Below are 20,154 nucleotides of genomic sequence, written 5' to 3' on the forward strand. Positions count from 1 at the left end.
TGAACCATCTGAACTAATGGGAAGGAATAGATCATACTACCTCTATTGCCCTATGTGTTTATCTGTGCCAAATAATATAATTATTTTTTTTTTTAATAGAAAAGTGGTTATCTCACACTTCACAAACCACCATATCAGTGCAAACTCATTTTCACTTTGATTATAAGTTCAGCTACTGAACAATTAAATGCAGCAGCACATACATTGGGATGTTTTCTCTTAGACTATGTTAAGGGTGTGATTAACTCCAATAGATGGATGCACAGAGAGCTGAGGGCTTTTATGTGTTAAGCTGCCACAGAAGATTCTCCAGAGCTTATTTGGAGAGCTCATCTCTGAGAATAAACATGATTCATTAAATCAAACACCAGAGTAAATGCTATGAGATGATCTGTTACAGTAAAGTTGCTTTCTTACGTATCAGGACATAGAGGAAACAGAAATGTCAGTGAATTTATAAAAAATGCACTTTATTGCTATTTATTCATGAGCTATCTTAATGTTCAGTGCTTTTCTTATAGATTTGAAGTCTGTTACTTTTTTTTTTTTTTTTTTTTAGTATCATACTAAATACAGCAAATAATTAATGCAAAAACATTCATAACGTTAAAAGATTAGATGGCTCACAGACTAGGTGATGGAATGAAGATATAATTGTTGTGAAATCACAGATTGAACAGGAAGTCATTAAGGATATACTTAAGCCAACTACAGTTTCAGTATATAGTTTAAGTTAGTTTTGTAGACTTTATCTCCAGTCAATGAAAGGCACTAGTCACCTCCAGAAAGTAATTCATCTCACTCATCACAGATATTGAGAATGGATGAATTTTGTCCCAGGAGGTGAATGCCACCCTGAAATTAGTTTTCCTATCTTACGGTTATTCAGTAGTCAACTGATAAGAATTTAGTGTCGTCAGTGTGAGTTCATGCAGTATTCTGTATTCACAAACCAACATAACATTTGCTGACAGCCTTAGATTAGATGAAAAGACAGGGCAAAGTGAACAAATGAAATATTTCACTGCTACTAGAAGATATAGATCAAGAGAGATTAGTTCTTCTTGCTCTTAAAAGAAAGCTGTAGTCCTGTATGCAGTTCTTGACATGGTAGCGTACATAGTTTAATCAATGTTCATGTTAGCTAGAGAGATTAATTTATTAGTGTTGTAATTTCCCCTGCACCGGCATCACATCTACCCACAGGACAATATTTGAAGGACTTTATTTAACAGAACGGTTACTGGAAGTTGGCAAACAAGGGCAATGCTCATCAAATGTAAAAGTGCATGTTGGTATCTAATGACTGAACTGCATTTCAGAGAAGAATGTGCCCTTTATAAATACTTCTGTAACTGGATTCAAGTGATAAAAATCAATCTAGGAGGTGATTTTAGACAGGAGGTGAAGGAGGTAAGGATGTTTGGGTGGGAGATGCAGTGAAGTATCTGCACCATATCATCAGCATCAGTCATATAGAGATGTAGTTTAGTCTGCTTATGAGCATCTTTAATTGAGGTTTTATTGACTTTACTGTCTTCTCTTAGCTTTAAAAGTCTTCAGAAACTTTGTCATGTTCAGATGTTTTAAATTGAAGTTCTCCTTGATGCTGTCTGCATGTCTTAGTTTCTTATGAAACCGTAAAAACAATTTTCATCCACATGCAAAAGAGAAGTCTGGCTATTGCAGTCTCAGTCTACTCAAACATCCCACACTGGACTCCTGCAAGTCTCCTATCTCAATACATTTCTGTTCTTGGCTACGTCAAATATCTATGCTCCCTATGGCTATGAGGGGATCAAAACTTCCTTACCAAACCCCCACCTTTTTTACAATTTTCTTTTTGTATATCAGAAAATGGCTGCACCTAATGTTAGCTTATGTGTCTTCAGTGATTAATTTTCAGCTATGATTCTTTTCTTCCATGTCTGTACGTTTGAGATTACCAGGTGTTTTCCTAGGAAAACACTGGGTGGGACCAGTACTCTGTTTTCAGCAGCAGGCACCATTAGGTATTCAGTCTCCTGCACTTAAAAACCTTTTCACTTTACCTGACTCCATTGTGTTACAGACAACTGACCCTTTTTCCTAACAACTTCTGGCCAGCTACCTTGTACCAGTCTTATTTATCAGCCTTTCCGTGAATTCATTAATCCTAAAGCTCCTTCAGACTAACTAATCTCCTCTTCTGAATGCCTTTCTAATGATCTGGGATCATGGTTACTGAAAGATTTATTATGGACCTCTGACTTTTGAGTTCTTCATCCCTTCCCACACAGCTCTTTTTCTCATGTGTCACCTATTTCAGTCCATTCTGACTCCAAATCCCATCTTCTTTAGACCTTCTGGCATGCAATTAAAAATGTTTTCATTCTTTAAATATTCCATTACCACATTTTTCCATAAAAGATAGAAAGGAATCAAACCTTTCCTCTTTTAGAAAATTTCAAAGGAAAAAAATTGCAAGTCTGTAGCTCAAGTCTAATATCTGATTGCTGGTCATTGCAAATTAAAGTGAAGACGTGGGCAAATTTCCCAGTAGTGGAAGAGAAGAATGGGGTATGGATCTCTCTAGACTTTATCTTAATTCGTCCCATTCATTTAATACTTAGTACTTGATTCTGGCTTTTATCCTCATAGACTTTTATAAACGTTCATCAAACAGCTTCCCTGAAATAGAACTAGACTATTTCTGCTTTACAGGAAAGGATTCATCAGAAAAGTTAAATGAACAGAGCAAGATAAGATCAAGATGAAAAAATCGGGTTGACCAAGATTTCCAGTCTCTCTCAGTATCTAGCTATTTCTGTTCTAGCTTTATGGCCAGGACAGACACTCCTTTGTATCCTGTCATGCATCTGGTAGCTGCGTTGGAAGAAAATTGAAATCTAAACACAGCTACTGTTTCATAGTGGCTGCTGCTACTCATGTCATCGAAGAATTGCTTTTGAACATTTTCCTGGTACAGTGTTCATTTCCTTATTTCTGTCATGGTGTACAGAGGTCTTCCTCTGCATGCTGAGAACCTGAGCAATGGTAGAGGCTGAGGAGATCAAGACCATGGATACTGACCGTGTTGACACATGAACACCTCATAACAGATGGTTCTATCAAAACGTATCATCCTACCCAGAAATCCGGCCTTTCTCATGCTCTCACTGAACCTTCTTTTTTCCCTTCAGACTGAGTGAGTGAAAGAAGTGATGGATCTAAATGGAAGTGAAGGCATTTCACATGCTGAGGGGTAGCAAGCGAGGAATTGCTTATGGATTGAAGAAATGATGTTAACTTCTGTACGATAGGTTTCTATTACTTGCAACAGCTTGACATGCCATGGCACTACATTTCAGTCTTAGAACAGTAATTTTTTTAAGTTGGAGAAGACTATTTTGATCCTCACTATTACCCTTCTTTATAATATTGATCTTCCTCTGCTCCACTTCAACAACATGCTACTAAACGTCTGGCTTCGGTTTTATGTAGGTTGCTTGACTTTCTTAAGCCTGGCCTTTGTGGGAGTATCCTACTTGTCTCGGTGTTGTCCATGATAAATGCAGCTACACTGCAATAGTAAGTAAGGTATCACAGTGGGACCTCCAGTGACTATTTTATATGTTGAGAAGAATCAATAACTTTTGAGTTTAAGACTTACTTTTCCTCACATGTGTCCTTGAACAAATCAGTTTGCCTTTGGGGAAGAATCCTTCAAAGTTACAGAGCTAGTGGTACAGTTAGGGCTTTTATAGGAGTTAAGCATGGCTGTGAGAAAAAAATACCAGGTTTATTTCCTTTCTTTTGTTTCCTTGGTATAAGTTTCTTATTGGTTGTCTCATTCCTTCTTTTATCACACACTCTTCTTTGGTCTTTCCAAGCATACAGGAAAATACAGAGGACCCTGCCTAGGGGCCCAGAAAAGGACAGTTGGAAATGAGTGTCAAAGATGTTAATTCTTTTTGACTCCTACCTCTCCTCAGCCCACACACCTCCCTAGTTACTTCTTTGGAAAGAACCCGTCAGAAAATGTGGTTGTTTTATGGTCTCATTAAGACTTTGTACAACTCACTTTTTTCATTCAATCTTTTTTATCTAGCAAGTCGCTTTTTTAAGGAACATGCTGTTGCTACGCAACTGTGAATGAACCATATAGAGAAAGGGAGCAGGGAAAGATGAAGGCAAGAGGGAGGTAAAAAAAGAAAGATGTTCTTGGAAAAAAAGAGGGAAGTCATAAACTATGATTTGAAAATCAAAGATAGGACAAGCTTTTTCTCTTTCTTTAGCTGTGTGAAGGCAAGAGGCAGAAATGGAGGAAATCGCCTCCCTTGCCCTCCACTCGTTTTCTTCACCTCATCCAATCACCTTCAGCTTATAGTGCATGGCCAGATGATTGAACAATTTGAGAAATAAGAGTTTATGTGCTTGAGGGGTCTGATTCAGGGATTCAGGGGGTCTGTCAGGTATTCCCTGCTCATCAATTGTTCTGCTGGGATACCTAAGGCAAACTGTTTAATCTTCTGTCCAAAACTCATTCCTCTAAAATAGGGATAACACCTCTGATTTCTGCCTTGTCAGTTTAGACTACAAAAGCTTCTTAATAAGCACTGACTCAACATGCCAGTGAGGTCTCAGGGTCTCTTTGCTTTAATGATAGCATAGAAAATACTAGTAAAATAAGGATCATCACGCCTTGCTCACCTTCCAGCTCTGATGGTCCAAAGCGTCTTGCAGCTCTTGATGTTGAGCTATGGCACATTCCCATTCTCTATCATCCCCCTCACTTTAGGGCTCTGCTTCAAATGCAGGAGGACCTAACTTCACCCCATCTAACTCCAGGCCTTTACAAGGAAGTATTTATGTTCCTTGGAAAACCAGGCCCCTTCTGTACTCAGTGGATATACCTCTAGATCTAATTCACACTTCAAAAATGCCCATTTTGCTTTCTTCTAATCATCTTCTTCTAGCAAAAGTCTAGGATAAATAGGTACCCAACCTGGGTGTGTGAGTTAATTCTCTAAAGTTGAACAAGATGTATTCAGCTCAATGTGGGTTTCATCTCATTTTTGTATGTGTCATGGTTTAACCCCAGTCAGCAACGAAGCACCACAGAGCTGCTCGCTCACTCCCCCCCAGCAGGATGGGGGGTAGAAAATTGGAAGGGTAAAAGTGAGAAACCTTGTTGGTTGAGATAAGAACAGTTTAATGATTAAAATATAATAAATAATAATAATAATAATGTAATTAAAAGGAAAATAACAAAGAGAGAGGAGTAAAACTCAAGAAAGATAAGTGATGCAGATGAAAACAATGGCTCACCACCAACGGACCAACACCCAGCCAGTCCTCGAGCAGCGGCCCACCGGCCAACGTTCCCCCTAGTTTTATTGCTGAGCATGACGTCCTATGGTCTGGAATATCCCTTGGGTCAGTTGGGGTCAGCTGTCCCAGCTGTGTCCCCTCCCAACTCCTTGTGCCCCCCCCCCCCCCAGCTCCTCGCTGGTGGGGTGGGGTGAGGAGCAGAAAAGCCCTTGGCTCTGGGTAAGCACTGCTCAGCAGTAAGGAAAATAGCCCTGTGTTATCAACACTGTTTCCAGCACAAATCCAAAATGTAACTTCATACTATGAAGAAAATTAACTCTACCCCACCCAAAACCAGCAAAATGTGTTCTACTGTGCGGTGTTTTCACACAGTGGAAATCTTCCCTTCCCTCCTGAAAGGAAATTTCCAAACAGAGTAAGAAAAGTAGCAGAAGGTAGAACTGAGCCCTGCAAGAGAACTGGCAGAACGATGCTGCCTCATTTAGAATTAATTTGTTTGTGCAGTCTTGTTAAAATAAAAGTAGCATTTTACTTGCTCTGATGAAGACAGAATTAATTTTGCTATGATTAGCATTTCTGCTTCTTAGAAATGTTCACTGGTGTTCAGCTTTTTTGCCTGTGATAGAGGGTCATTTAAAAACAGAATTAAGAGTAAAAGCCCCACTGTCTGTACTCACATGGCAGTGCTTCCAAATATTGAGTTCTTATCTACTGCTTTGAATTTTTATTGCATTTTGTTTTAATAATTGGTGTGGCTGATGTTCTAGACCCTGTGCTTTCAAAATGAGGAGCAGTCATCACTGGCCATGTTGCCAGTAGCCAGAATTGAACTGGGGATGTGGTATTTGCGCATGTATACTGACTATTTTCTAAACCTGTTGATGCCTTCCTTTCGTTTTGTCTGGTTATTTTAGTATTATTAGCAATGAACTTCTCTTAATCTTCGCTGTTCCTACAGTTTTTCACTATAACCTTTCCTGTACCCATAACTGTAGTCCTCAGGTGTTGAACCAGGACTTTTGGGTCTGTCCAGTGCAAGGAATTAGAAGTGCAAGAAGCACAGAAGTGCTTCTCCATGCTGCGTTCTCCTCCTCAGTTTAACTTGTCAGGAGATATAATTAATTTTAAAGGAGTAAATAATTTTGCATCTAGAAAGCCTGATTCTTTTAGGTCATTAGCAGAGGTGGAGCATCAGCAATAAGTAGGTCATTTTAATGCAAACTTCAGGTAGCCGACATGAAATTTTGTATGAACTTTCAGTGGTAAGTAAGTGTTGTCAACAGCCTTTGACTATTTTAACAAATTGAGATTTTAACAAAAATTCAAAATGAGCTTTCAAATGTACCTTGGACTTGGAAAGCATGTGATACCTCATGGGATAAGGAAAAAAAAAGAAAAATTAAAACCCAAATGCTGTGTCCTAAATTTGAATTGCCCGTTGCTTCTGTTGGGCAGTGGCATGACCATAAAATGCATTTTTTAGATATACATTACATGTGTTTTAAGGAGATATATATTTTTTTTAAGAGAGTGAAACCCTTCCCATAAACACAGTGATATATAATATGTATGTTATGTGATGGAAGGAAGATTGACTTGCTGCCACACCATTGTTTCATTAGCTGCCACCAGCCATATTTGCTATAAATGGTCTCCACTTTTAATATCCTTCTGCAAAGACCTTGTTAGACAGAGTTAGCTAGTCTCCAATGCTGCAAAGATTTTAGCAATGTCCTAGTCACATATCATACTGAATCATACTAAATAGTTCAATTTGCTATATATTTAGCTTTTACAAAGTGAGGGAATAAGAAAATTCCCCAGTAGGTAAAATAATATGTACTTTTGTAATGAAAAAGTAACTTTCATATTAAAAAAAATAAAAAAAGAAGAGGTAAAACTTGGCCTATATTCCAACTATACTTTTGTACTGTTGGATGAAGAAGGAAAGATCACAAGCAAAAAATCACTGATACAACTGTTGTTTTTAAATCTGGAATGCTAAAAATTAAAACGCTCTTTGTTAATAATTGGATATTCTGAGAGCAATTTTAACAGCAAGATCACCAAAAGTTCTTTGCAAACCAACATTCAGACTGTAGGGGAGAACTTGGTTTACATACATCAGAGATGCAACATTCCTGGCACAAGGTGCTTAACAGTGCAAAGTTGTACTTCTTATGAAGTTATAGAATTATGGTGGTGTCCTTTCTGTTAATTGTTTTAATCCTGCATTAAAGAAGGACTTCTAATTTATAATTTGTTTACTTGGAATATAACATTACTAAAGAAAAGAGTCCACTTACAGATAGTAATACAAATATGAAACTTAAAAAAAAAAAAAAAATATCAGGAGGTTCTGTGGAGGTTCTGTCCTTTTTTCTAGCAAAATTTGTAAGAAGTCTTTTTTTTTTTTTTTTTAAGTTCAGTTTATCTCCTGTTTTGTGAGGTGTTTTCAAAACCATATATAGGTATTTATTTTTACCTAGAACTAAATGCAAATATTACTTTCATAGTTCTGGTACTAAAATTAAATACTGCCTGCAAGATACTTCATTATTCAAAGTAAATATTTGAAACATTTTTATGACTGATGTTGGACAAAGACCTCAATAGTGATCCAAAACCAAGCAAAAAAAAAGATCTTGAGAGAAAGTATAATAACTTACCTCCTTAGATCATTGCAGACTTCAGTAGCTTCAAGAGATCCTGCAAGAATGGGACTGCAGATATAGACCAATGTTGGGTTGATAGTCAATTAGGCAGCAAAACTGTGTTATCCAAACCCAATACTTCTATTAGACAATGTTTTGGTGTGAATATCAAGAGTCGGCGGCTATTTATGTTCTTTGAAAAGAAATAAAAATCGTAAAAATGAGGAAAGGGGACTTGCAGAGGTTTCTATAAAACCTGCCAAGTAATAGGCAGGGCTTTCTTCAATTTTCACAAACAAAAGTTTCTACCTTCAACTCCATCAAAAGGTGCAAGGGGCGTTATTATTGAAAGTACTTTCCTTTACAGTCCAAATATTGGTCCCTGCCATTATGTTTGATATAATATATACTTCCCTGTCTAATAAGGTGAGTCTGCGTGAGGGAATATTAATCTCATATTAATCACCATAATGTTATGGTGAGGACTGTATCTGTAACTCTAAAACACTCAAAAGTCTTGGAAGTTCAAAAAACTTACAGATTTGGAATTTCTACACAAGAATGTTACCAGACTCACATTTCCTCTGTAGTATACATTGTCTGATGTTTCTTGAATGTTTGAGATTACAAACGTCTTTTATAAAATTTAATTGCAATTACATACTTATATCCTTATACAACAATAATATCTTCCTAACACTTTCTTATGTGAAAAGTGATCTTGCTTATGCACTGTCCAAGAAGGTCACTTGAACAATAATATAATATAAAAAGCTCTCTTAAGTATTTAAGGTATGACTATTAATTGAATAAATGTGTCTGGCAGGACATTATCACTTACTTCATCAGAGTTACAGGCTGTGTCTATACTAGTAAATTAAACAGTGACAGAGAATATTTCTGAGCACTGGGACTTGAGTCTTTCTACCCTTAAAATTTTAGGACATGCTTACTAGAACTTTTCCAAAAATAAAAAATTCTCCAGTTAGACCAAAGGAAAGAAACCTTTCCCTTACAATATGCCATTTGGATATATGTATCTGCCTTTTTTTAAAGGCAAGTGGTTTTACTTTTTTTTCTCTCCTTAGCTTAAAGAATTTAAGAAGTAAATGTTGGGGGAAATAACATCTATTTGAAAGGCAAAAGTGTTTTTATAGAAAAGAAAGATTGTTTGGAATTATTTGAAAGGGATTTGTACCCAGTAGACGCAGATGAAAACAGAGGGTTTTTTCATCTATTGGAATGAATGCAAGAGTAATTTGAAAGAGCATATAATAGCCTAGAAGAGTGGTGAAGTTTCCAAAGGAACACCTTGGAACTGATTTTATTTAGCTATTAATCTAAAGGGCAGGTGGGCAATAAGTGAAATAAAATTTAAAAGAACAAAGTGCAGTGTCTTGCTTTTGGGACAGAACTAATCTTGTATAACTTTTGCCACCCAGAAGTGAGGGGTAGGATTCAGATGCCCTGTACTGTAGTGACTATCTTCAAGACAGACACCTGGATCCTACCCCAAATGTGTTTGTGTCTTCCTGAGGGAGTTGGATAAAACAGATGATTCCTTCAAGCTGCCAGTTCCTCATGGGAATGGGGATAGCTGCTACAAGCAGGTATGAACACCGTTGCTCAAAGGACCAGTGAGGCCTCATTTAGAGTGTTGTCTTCTCCCTACCCTGAAGAATTCAGACTACCAGTGATCCAGAGACTGGCCACCAAGTTTCTGGCAGAGATGGAAAGACAGTTTACTAGAGGAAATTGTCTAGCTGCCTTGCTTGGCCCCACAAGAGTAAGCTGATCAGTGATGACATGTCTAGAAACAGCAGTGGCAAAAATTCCTATGAATAAGAAAAAAACTATTTAGGCTGAAAGACAAGGCTGATGCAAAAAAAACTAACATGTGAGAGAAGACTGCTTTTAACCACTGGGCTGGTAAGGGTCTCGAACAGCTTTCCAACAAAAGTAGCAGGAGTTTTAACTTTAAATTAAAGTTTATTTACTTTTAAAAAGAAATAGATCTGGTTAAAGCACTTGAAGATGAGATTGTCCATAATAGAAACAACCTTGCAATCCTGGACGTCAGGAAAAAAAAAAGAGAGTTTGTGACCTTTGGCAGAAGGGGCAGGAAACTTAGGAGCACTACTGTAGACATTCGTCTGATCACCCCGTGGGACTCGGCACAGGGTCCACCATACCCTGGGCCACAGAGCACTGACACCAATATGAGGATGCTGCAAATGGCGTTTATTCAACTGCGTCACGCCCTTATATACTGCCTGTCGGTCATCCCGCCTCCTTTAACCCTTCTCTTTCCGTACATCGCGAGATCTTCCGAGCGCCAGTCCCTACAATTCCCCCCTCACTATGGCGGATGACCGACGGTACAAACTGGCGTTACAGGTATAAGTGATCCCACCACCTCATAGTAATTCGTGTACTGGTGGGTACCCGCACTCTGTATAAAGAGTTTCCGCACGCAAACAGTCAGTGCTGGTATCCCACAACAAACCATAATAACCACCACCAAAAGGATTCCAAATAGGGTCAACGTTTTTCAGTCAATCAAAGACAGGAGCCATTGCCAGGTCGACGAGGGGAGATTGTCAAGCCACTGTCACCTGCCTCCTGTAATTGATTGGCTTTGTCTAAAAGCATATCATAGTCCCCCGCTTATGGGGTACACACAGCGGTTGCTGTAAAGTGGATCTGCGGTGTTCAAAACATCGGTCACACCATTTTGATGTTCGGCTGGTGCGTCTCCAGAGTTGTTGTCCACAGCGGTCGTACTTGGTAAGCACCCAAGGGTCACAACGACCACAGTGCAGGTACTCAGATGATCTTCTGAATGGCATCCTGCAAAATAACTCACAACAAATCGTTATTGACTGAGGTCTGGTTTCAACCACCGTGACGGCACCCAGCGCACACGTGAGTCTGGGTGCTCTGATGATTGTACTGCAGCATACCCTCTTCCCTGTGTCACCAAGCGCCACCCTCCTTCCCACTTTCCTGTTGGGTCTCAACTAGTGCTGCTTGTAATCTGTTTGTCCAAGCTTCCTTCTAAATCAAAAAAAAATGGGAGTCAAAATCATACTGCAAAACTGTCGCGAATCCCAGGGAGTCAGTGAACCTGAAAAAAAAACCACGTCTAACAGAGAGCCTGTCATGGGATGTCCTAAGCCGTATTCATCCACGGTCTTCTTCACTTGTTGCAAAAGCTTGCTATCTAACGGAGACCACTCCACCCCTACACCACCTGGACCAGCTCGGACTGGGCAAACTAAAGAGGGTCCTTCAAAGCGTATGCCGTCCATAACACATTCCTTTGCTACAATTTTCCAGTCTGGCAACGTGATCTTTGGTGAATCGGGAACTCCTTTCTGTTCCCCAGCTGCTTGTAGCAGCTGCCGCTGTTGCTTCACCTGCTCCTGTATCTCCTCTACTACTCGCTGCAGCATCTGCAGCGGATCTGCAGCTGGGTCGGGCACAGGTATTAAAGACATAGGCGTTGCCTTTTCACTGGCTGCTGCCGACTGCGCCTCACAGCCGGAGATAGCCTTTTGTTTTACCGCTGCGTGCGGCGGACGACAGCGGTGTCCGCCCACCAGTTGCCACGCCTCCTCTAACCGTTGAGCCGACCCCTCGATTGAGTCCGGACCACTCTCTTCCTCTTCCGCTACGCGCGTAAGAGGGGGTGTCCTGACTTTCCTTCCTCCTTCCTTTGGCCGTGCTCCGCCTCTCCCGACCTCCGGAGAGACATCCGGGGAGAAGGCGGATGTCGGCGCCATCTTAGGGTGAGCTTGTGGCGCGGTTCGCAAAACACGTCCCGGCACCCAATCCTCCGGATCATACAGGGGAACCGCTCCCTCCTCTACCTGCTCCTTTTCCGATCCCTTCATCACCGCCCTCTCCGCCTCCTCTAGTCTCTGCCTCTCCTTCTCCCGTCTCCTTTGCTCCGCCACGGGTTCCTCTGCCTCCTGAATTAACTGTCGCTCTTTCTCCCGCTCCTCCTCTCTCGCCCGTTCACGCTCCCGTTCAAACTCCTCCCAAGGGTATCCCGGTGGTTCGGCCGGTGCTGACGGCTGCACTGGGAGCACCAGAGGCGTCTGCTCCGCTACCTCCGTCAGCCCTTCTGTCCGTGCCCCCCCATCCGCCTGCACGCCCCGCTCCGCCTGCGCGTGCATCAATCTCTTTGCTTCGTTCCATGTTAAGCCCTCCTCCCGCACTTTCCTGAAAATCGCCCTAATCCGCCCCCACGTCTTTAACTCCGGACCATGCTGCGTCGCCATAGCCCGTTCCGCTAAAGCCGCGGTGCATTTCGGCCAGCACTCAGGAGACAATATGTCCCCCGGGCGCTCTATCGCTTCCTCTTTCAGGAGCCGCTCTAGGCAAGCTTTCGCTTCTTTTTGTCCCATAGGGATTTTTACCTCTCTAGAGCACGAGTCCAACACCTTCAGGACTCCTTCCATGCCTGGCCAGGCCTTCGATTACGCCCCGCGTAATCCGCCGATGTCCAATCACGTCAGGGTCACCACTTGTAGACATTCGTCTGATCACCCCGTGGGACTCGGCACAGGGTCCACCATACCCTGGGCCACAGAGCACTGACACCAATATGAGGATGCTGCAAATGGCGTTTATTCAACTGCGTCACGCCCTTATATACTGCCTGTCGGTCATCCCGCCTCCTTTAACCCTTCTCTTTCCGTACATCGCGAGATCTTCCGAGCGCCAATCCCTACACACTACAAGGATGTTGTGAGGTTACGCAGGGAGAATATTAGAAGGGCCAAAGCCCAACTAGAATTTAATCTGGCTACTGCCATAAAACACAATAAAAAAAGTTTCTATAAAAACATTAGCAACAAAAGGAGGGCTAAGGAGAATCTCCATCCCTTATTGGATGTGGGGAGAAACATAGTGACAAAGGGTGAGGAAAAGGCTGAGGTACTGAATGCTTTCTTTGTCTCAGTCTTTAATAGCAAGACCAGTTGTTCTTCTGGTACCCAGCCCCCTGAGCTGGAGGACAGGGACGGGGAGCAGAATGAAGCCCCCATAATCCAAGGGGAAATGGTTAGCAACCTGGTACACCACCCAGGCACACACAAGTCTACGGGGTCAGAGGGGATCCACCCAAGGGTACTGAGGGAGCTGACAGAAGTGCTCACCAAGCCACTTTACATCATTTATCAGTAATCCTGGATAAATGGGAAAGTCCCAGTTGACTGGAAGTTAGAAAATGTCACTCCCATCTACAAGAAGGGCCAGAAGGAGGATCTGGGGAACTATAGGCCTGTCAGTCTGACCTGGATGGTGGGGAAGGTTAAGGAGCAGATCATTTTGAGTGCCATCACGCAGCACATACAGGACCACCAGGTGATCAGGCCCAGTCAGCATAGGTTTATGAAAGGCTGGTCCTGCTTGATTAACCTGATCTCCTCCTATGACCGGGTGACCCACTTAGTGGATGAGGGAAAGGCTGTGGATGTTGTCTACCTAGACTTTAGTAAAGTCTTTGACACCATTTCCCACAACATTCCCCTGGAGAAACTGGCTGCTCATGGCTTGGGTGGGTGCACTCTTCTCTGGGTAAAAAAGTGGCTGGATGACCGGGCCCAAAGAGTTGTGGTGAATGTAGTTAACTCCAGCTGGCGGCTGGTCACAAGTGGTGTTCCCTGGCGTTCAGTATTGGGGCCAGTTCTGTTTAATACCTTTATCAATGATCTGGATGATGTGTTTGAGTGAACCCCTCCATATGTTTGCAGACAACACCAAGTTGGGCAGGAGTGTTGATCTGCTTGAGGGTAGGAAGGTTTTACAGAGGGGTCTGGACAGGCTGGATCGATGGGCCAAGGCCAACTGTATGAGGTTCAACAAGGCCGAGTGCCGGGTCCTGCACTTGGGTCACAACAACCCCATGCAGCGCTCCAGGCTTGGGGAAGAGTGGCTGGAAATCTGCCTGGTGGAGAAGGACCTCGGGATGTTGTTGGTCAATAGCCGGCTGAACATGAGCTGGTAGTGGTCCCAGGTGGCCCAGAAGGCCAACGACATCCTGGCCTGTATCAGAACTCGTGTGGCCAGCAGGAGCAGGGAGGTGACCGTCCCCCTGTACTGGGCACTGGTGAGGCCGCACCTCGAGTGCTGTGTTCAGTTTTGGGCCCCTCACTGCAGGAAAGACACGGAGGTGCTGGAGCGTGTCCAGAGAAGGGCAACCCAGCTGGTGAAGGGTCTTAGAGCACAAATCTTATAAGGTGCAGCTGAGGGAACTGGGGTTGTTCAGCCTGGAGAAAAGGAGGCTGAGGGGAGACCTTATCGCTCCCTACAACTACCTGAAAGGAGGGTGTAGTGAGGTGGGTGCTGGTCTCTTCCCCCAAGTAACAAGTGACAGGATGAGAGGAAATGGCCTCAGGTTGTGCCAGGGAAGGTTTAGATTGAATATTAGGAAAAATTTCTTCACCTAAAGGGTTGTCAAGCATTGGCACAGGCTGCCCAGGGAAGTGGTGGAGTCACCATCCCTGGAGTTATTTAAGAGACATGTAGATGTGGTGCTTAGGGACAGGGTTTAGTGGTGGACATGGCAGTGTTAGGTTTACAGTTGGACTCAATGATCTTAAAGGTCTTTTCCAACCTAAACAATTCTATGATTCTATGAACCTGATGACCCAAAAGATTTCTTTTATTCATAGCTTCCTTAAAACACAACATTTAAAAACACACTCAAAATTTCCTCCCCTGAGAACAAGGTTAATCTGCATATACATTAAACAAGCTACATATTCATAAGCAGAAAGTGTTACAAATATTGAGAAGGTACAGAGCCAGTAAAAAAGTTAAGATATCATTTCAAAACCAGTCAAGAATGAATGAGGTGGTCTTGTTGATTTCCATAAGGGTATAGAGGGAAGGGAATAGAAATCATGGGAATTAAACAAAAGATGTTTTTGCTTAGCAGCTATATGTCTTTGGTACGTTTTACTGCCATTATCTTGGCTGCATCTGCCGTGTCTGTCAAGCATGGAAGAGAGAATTTGCCTCCTACCTCTTCTTTGATACATGCCTTCAAGTTGTAGCCTTTCATCCTGATTTTCTTATGAAAGAGAGCTATTTCTCTTCATGAAATTTTCTCCTCTTGATATGAGCGACTGGCATGGATTTGCATATACCTTCTGCATCTAATGATCAGCAAATGACCTTCCATGGCACTGTAATGCATTCTGATGCTGATAGCTTTTGAATGCTTCAATATACTGCCTGTCTACCAGGTGCAGCATATACAGCACTGTACTTAAGGGTGATGTAGGGGAATGGTAATTGCCCAAGTCTCAGTTCACAAATGTTCTTCCTAAAGTCTTAGACCTCTAAAAGCCTGTAGTGTGTGAGCCAATGTGATGGAAAGGTGAGGTATTGTCTGGCACGGGCTCGTGTAGATGGTTGAGAAAAGACACATACATTTTCAATGAAATGCCTGTCTGAGATGGACTCCTCCTCTTCAAAAGCATTTTCCAGGACTAATAATTTAACCCACTTGTATGTGCTGCGTAATTTATAGTGTGTATATTTTGCTGCGATGATATAACGTGTAAATGCGAATGAGAATCTGGGCCATAGTTCCACATTTTTTAACTAAATAATTAAGAAAGTTGCTTCAGTCCATGCTTAATCACCTAAATAACTGTTAAAAGTTTCAGAGACTGTGAACACTTACCTCTTCCACTAATTAAACAGAACACGTTCTTGAACAGGCCTTCTGAAAATCAGAACACTCAAGTGCCTAAATTTGGAAACCATGTATCACTGATATGTTGTAAGTTGATTATGTCTCAACTCAGCTCTTAATTTATAATAAATGAATAAAAGTAAATGTATTCACTGATCTGTTAAGATGCCTTCATGACAGATATGACTAATCATATGATTTTGTTACTGTCCTTCCTTAGCAAAACTTGCCACTGTCCTATTTATTTGCTTAGTTCATTATGTTATGCCTAAAATTAACCTGAACATTATTTAGTCCAAGCAAGTCCAAGCATACATTTGGGTCCTGTGAAATACTTGAAAATGCTAATGTAGTGTTAATAACAAAAGTGGGGTCCTGTGAAACTCAGTAAATTACTTAATGTTTATAGTTTATTTTTGAATACTCAAATGAGTATCACATTACTGAAATAATAATAATAATGTTTGTTGCAATTATGCTATTTTTACATATCAGTGGTCTCAAAACACTGTGATAAACATAAAAGAGGAAATTCTATTTTTTTAAAAGCAACTGAGTGAGATTACTGTTGTCAACTACATAACATTGAGGGTCAAAAATATCCACAGAATATGGTATTCAAGAAGAAGGAACCCTATTTCAGATACAACTGTTGTACTCGAAGACAGATCCCGCTTCCAAAGGGCAGTACACATGTATAGCACCAATCAAACCCACCATGGCCTCATTGTGCACACGCTGAAACATTACCAACTCGCGTTCCCATTTCAGGTTTGCTCAAAATTTCTGTAAAGGTAAATTTGATCGAGATGACCTTATGTGAGAGTGAGTGTTGCTCTTCCCTACTGGTCTACCTTTATGCCAAACACAGCTGTCTGCCCACGGTCAGTATAAAAGTCCTACTGCGTGCTCTGGATAGAAGTGCAATCAAGTGGATCATCAGCTCAGATCAGACCTGTGCTGTGGATGATAGAGCACTACAGCTACAATATAGCACTACAGCTTTAGTAAGACATAATTATGAGCATAAAAAGTATCTTCTTTAAATTGTGGATGATTTAGCTAAATGCAGTGGGACACAAATTATAAGCTGACTGACTTTATGAGCTAATCAGGATTAATATAGTATCATCTATGAGCTCAGTGAAGTTCCTCACGTTTTTGATAAGTATAAAACTTTGTCCATCTTTTAGAACTACTAATTTGGGCATGGGGTGATTTCTTTTACACCACCTATTATGTAGAAAGAAAGACTCCATTCCAGATATTGTAGCATAATATACATGGCGTAGTTCACATTACTCTGTGAAACAGTGACTGGAAGCATCGAGCTGCAAAATGTGTATTGTTAATCATTGGGTCATTAACCTTAACAATGTCAATGCATTCCCCTATCAGATCCAACTAAATGACTGCCCGAGGTAACAGTTAAGAGAACATTTCACACAGATGAACATATTAATGCTTTATTTGGTTCTAAATGCAGTGTGAAGGATTTAGGTAGGAGCTAATATATGTGAACAGGAAAAAGAAAGATGAAGTACAATTGAAAAAAAGAAAGTTAAAACTTCCCTAAAGAAAACGAGTAGTCCCAAGTTTTCTGCAGCTGGGAGCTGCACACCTATCTCACTCGGGTTTTAGTTGCAGTCATTCAGATAAAAAACTATGCCATTTTGAGGAGGGCTTAAATCAAAGGCCTGAGGTTTCATTAGACTTTTTCAACATCTAATCTCCAACTTCTATAATTCATGTGAGTTCTCTGATCTGGTGCTTCCACAGTAAAATGCAGATGATAAGACTTTCTTTATTTGGCTACAGCTGATGGGCTTCTGCCTGAACTATGCTTTCCCTACATCTGGCAAAGCAGGTCTTATACATCCCTCTGCTGTGAGAAGATGCCACCACTGCCCACAAAAATGTTTCTGTTGCATGTATCCAGTACAGGTGACGACAGATGCATAAATCAAACACTGCACAAAACTTGTGTTCACTGCTCCCTTTGTGTCAGAGAAGAGTCTAGAAAGATGTCATCCAGCAATAGACTTCTGCCAGAGTGACTTATTTGGAAGCTGATCTTTGGGAGACCTCTGTCCAAGGCACATTCCTCAGACCTAGGCTAGAACTGAGTGGCAGGCTAGATTCATTTTCCTGGTGCTGCTCCTGGATACCATCTTTTCCAGGGACCTGAAGGAAGCCTTTAGTCGTTTCCTCTGGGTCATTTCTACAGGAGCATCTGTCACTTCGTGGGGCAGCTCAGAAGGCTGGTGGCACAGAATAGCCTCTTGCCATTGCCTGAAAAATTCACATAATCAGCAGTCATTTCCCAAGTTGCACTCAGGAAAAAGGCTATAATAATGCACTGGAAATTGGATGATTGGTCCTGGTGGTCTGCTAATGGCCTGGAGGATATATAGAAAAATATTCAGATTGAAGGCCTTTTAAAAAAACAGCACCAAGCTTTTTCACTGCAAGTCCTTTCAAAAAGCCTCGGTTCTGGGGCTTTCACACTTCGCTTGGGGGATTAAATACACAAAATGACACATTTCAAAGTCAGTTCCTATTAAGCTGTTAGATAGCCTAATAACTTACTTCTGTAAACATGTAGTATTGAGTCACATTTGCTATTGAAACTAGCCCATTAACATTGCTTCACTTAGCAATGAGCAAGGAAGAGATGGTACTCTATATATATCTGTCGAGTGTTATCAAAAAACAGAGATAGGAATTAATTAGGGGATCTCAAAATAGGAAGTGTTGTATCGGCTGGTGGGTGTTTAGAGGATCAGGCCACTGATTTTTCTAGTTCTACTTCCATTCCCTTGCTTGTAGTTATGCTCCCCTGCAGGACCTAAAATTTCACTCTCCTGTCCTAATACCCTTTGCAGACTGTTATCGTGTTCTCTTAGTCGCCACTTAGCAAAATTATACTATTTGTAATGGCTACTGAAGTTGAAAAGTGGTAAATATTATTACACAAAGGATTTTTTGTTGTTAATGTTATGGAAAAGTTCACCTGGTAGTTTTGTTGTTTCTCGCATATATATGGATATAAATCAGTTGTAATTCCTAGTGAATAAACACTGATAATTCTGCAATAGTTGGGCCTTTCTGGTTGCATGGGCTTGGAAGCAAAAAATTGTAGTGTGTTAATTCTAAGGAAGCTTTTTAATGTCCTATTCCTTTTTGGGATTAAGGATTTGGATGTTGATGAGGGGGAGTGAGCTTTTGTCATCAATTTTAGTGAGACATTTATAATCTCTCTTGATTGTATTTAGGTTTTTTTATTGTTGCTATTTTTTTTTTTTTTTTTATTTGACTCATTCAAGCAGTCACTCTGTGAAAGCTTTTTTTTAAGTACTCCAAATCTATTCTGGTAATGAAGAAATGAATGTCAAGCAAAGCAATTTTTTCTAAATTTACAACTAATTCTCTTAGACAAGATCAAAACTGACATAAAGAAAGCATCCTTTATATATAAAAAAAATCCCCAAGCTGAAGCTCCCCAGTTACATCCACTGGCATCCAGTAAGGTGGCATTCTTAGCCATTAACAATTTGCCACAAGTAATCCCACTCATTGCATGTCATGTTTGTTTATGTAAAAATGAGAAAGCGTCAGTAATAATATTTTATAGGAATGAAGTTTCTGCAGTTGTTGCTAGGTCCAACGTGATTTAAGTTCTATTTCTGTACATGTTCTTAGCCTCCCATCCCACAGTCCATCTCCAGGTAATTGGAATTTGGCCCAATGAAGCTAAAAGAAATGAAGAGCAACTAAGATAGTAAGATGCAAGCCAAGAGTCTGAAAGGAGAAAGCTATTGCAGCAAAACTAGCTGGGTATTGAAGAGGTATTGTTTTCTTAATATTTATGTGGACCACTGATATAAGATTTGTCTTATCTGAGACAAACTCTACCTTCTCTTCTCTTTCAGCATAGTTTTGATTTTTTATTTTCATTTTGTTTTCTAGAGTAATTCTGACTTTCATCAGCTTGACAGCATTGTGCAAACAGTGTAACCTAGCTTTTATAGTAGACTTGAAGAATCACCAGGTTATGCAAGGCAAATCTTTGCCCCGCTAGACACATTTTCCTCTCTTTCTGCAAGAAGGTACTCAAAGTGCCTGTAAATTCCAGTTACATTCTGGAAGATATCATGCTCTAGAAGTGTAGTAATAACCGGGACTGACTGTTCTGGGATGAGAGCAGCTTCATCTGGGAGTACTTCATTTTTCTTCTGTGCTGCTGTTTACCCCACAGTAGAAACAAGCAAGCTGTTGCGGTAGATTTAAACTTGCAATCCTACTTAGCCTTATGGATAAATCATTAGGGCCTTATTCCAAATCTGGTTTTGTTGCTGCAAATCATCTGTCTGCATGCATGGCAAGTCTAACCCTTAAAGATGATCTCAGATGCGTTCCACATGGAGTATAGACACGCTCAAGCAGCGTAATAAATTAGGTTGTGACTGGCAA

General features: G+C 41.0%; 1 protein-coding gene and 1 long non-coding RNA gene across 2 annotated transcripts in view; one reads left to right on the forward strand and one right to left on the reverse strand.

Annotated features, from left to right (window-relative positions):
* The first annotated feature begins 10,717 nt into the window (after positions 1-10,717).
* LOC126035448 (uncharacterized) overlaps positions 10,718-20,154 on the forward strand; it is a 32,316-nt gene continuing 22,879 nt past the window's right edge. The window contains exon 1 of the long non-coding RNA XR_007504935.1: positions 10,718-10,789. This is a non-coding gene — a long non-coding RNA (uncharacterized LOC126035448). The remainder of the gene's footprint in view (positions 10,790-20,154) is intronic.
* The window catches only part of LOC126035445 (uncharacterized), a 33,581-nt gene continuing 24,214 nt past the window's right edge, over positions 10,788-20,154 (reverse strand). The window contains exon 2 of the mRNA XM_049794017.1: positions 10,788-11,094. Coding sequence (XP_049649974.1) covers positions 11,025-11,094 — 70 coding nt within the window. The 3' untranslated portion in view covers positions 10,788-11,024. The remainder of the gene's footprint in view (positions 11,095-20,154) is intronic.

The sequence above is a fragment of the Accipiter gentilis genome, chromosome 3 (genome assembly GCF_929443795.1).
Source record: "Accipiter gentilis chromosome 3, bAccGen1.1, whole genome shotgun sequence".
In the NCBI taxonomy this organism is placed as follows: Eukaryota; Metazoa; Chordata; class Aves; order Accipitriformes; family Accipitridae; genus Astur; species Astur gentilis.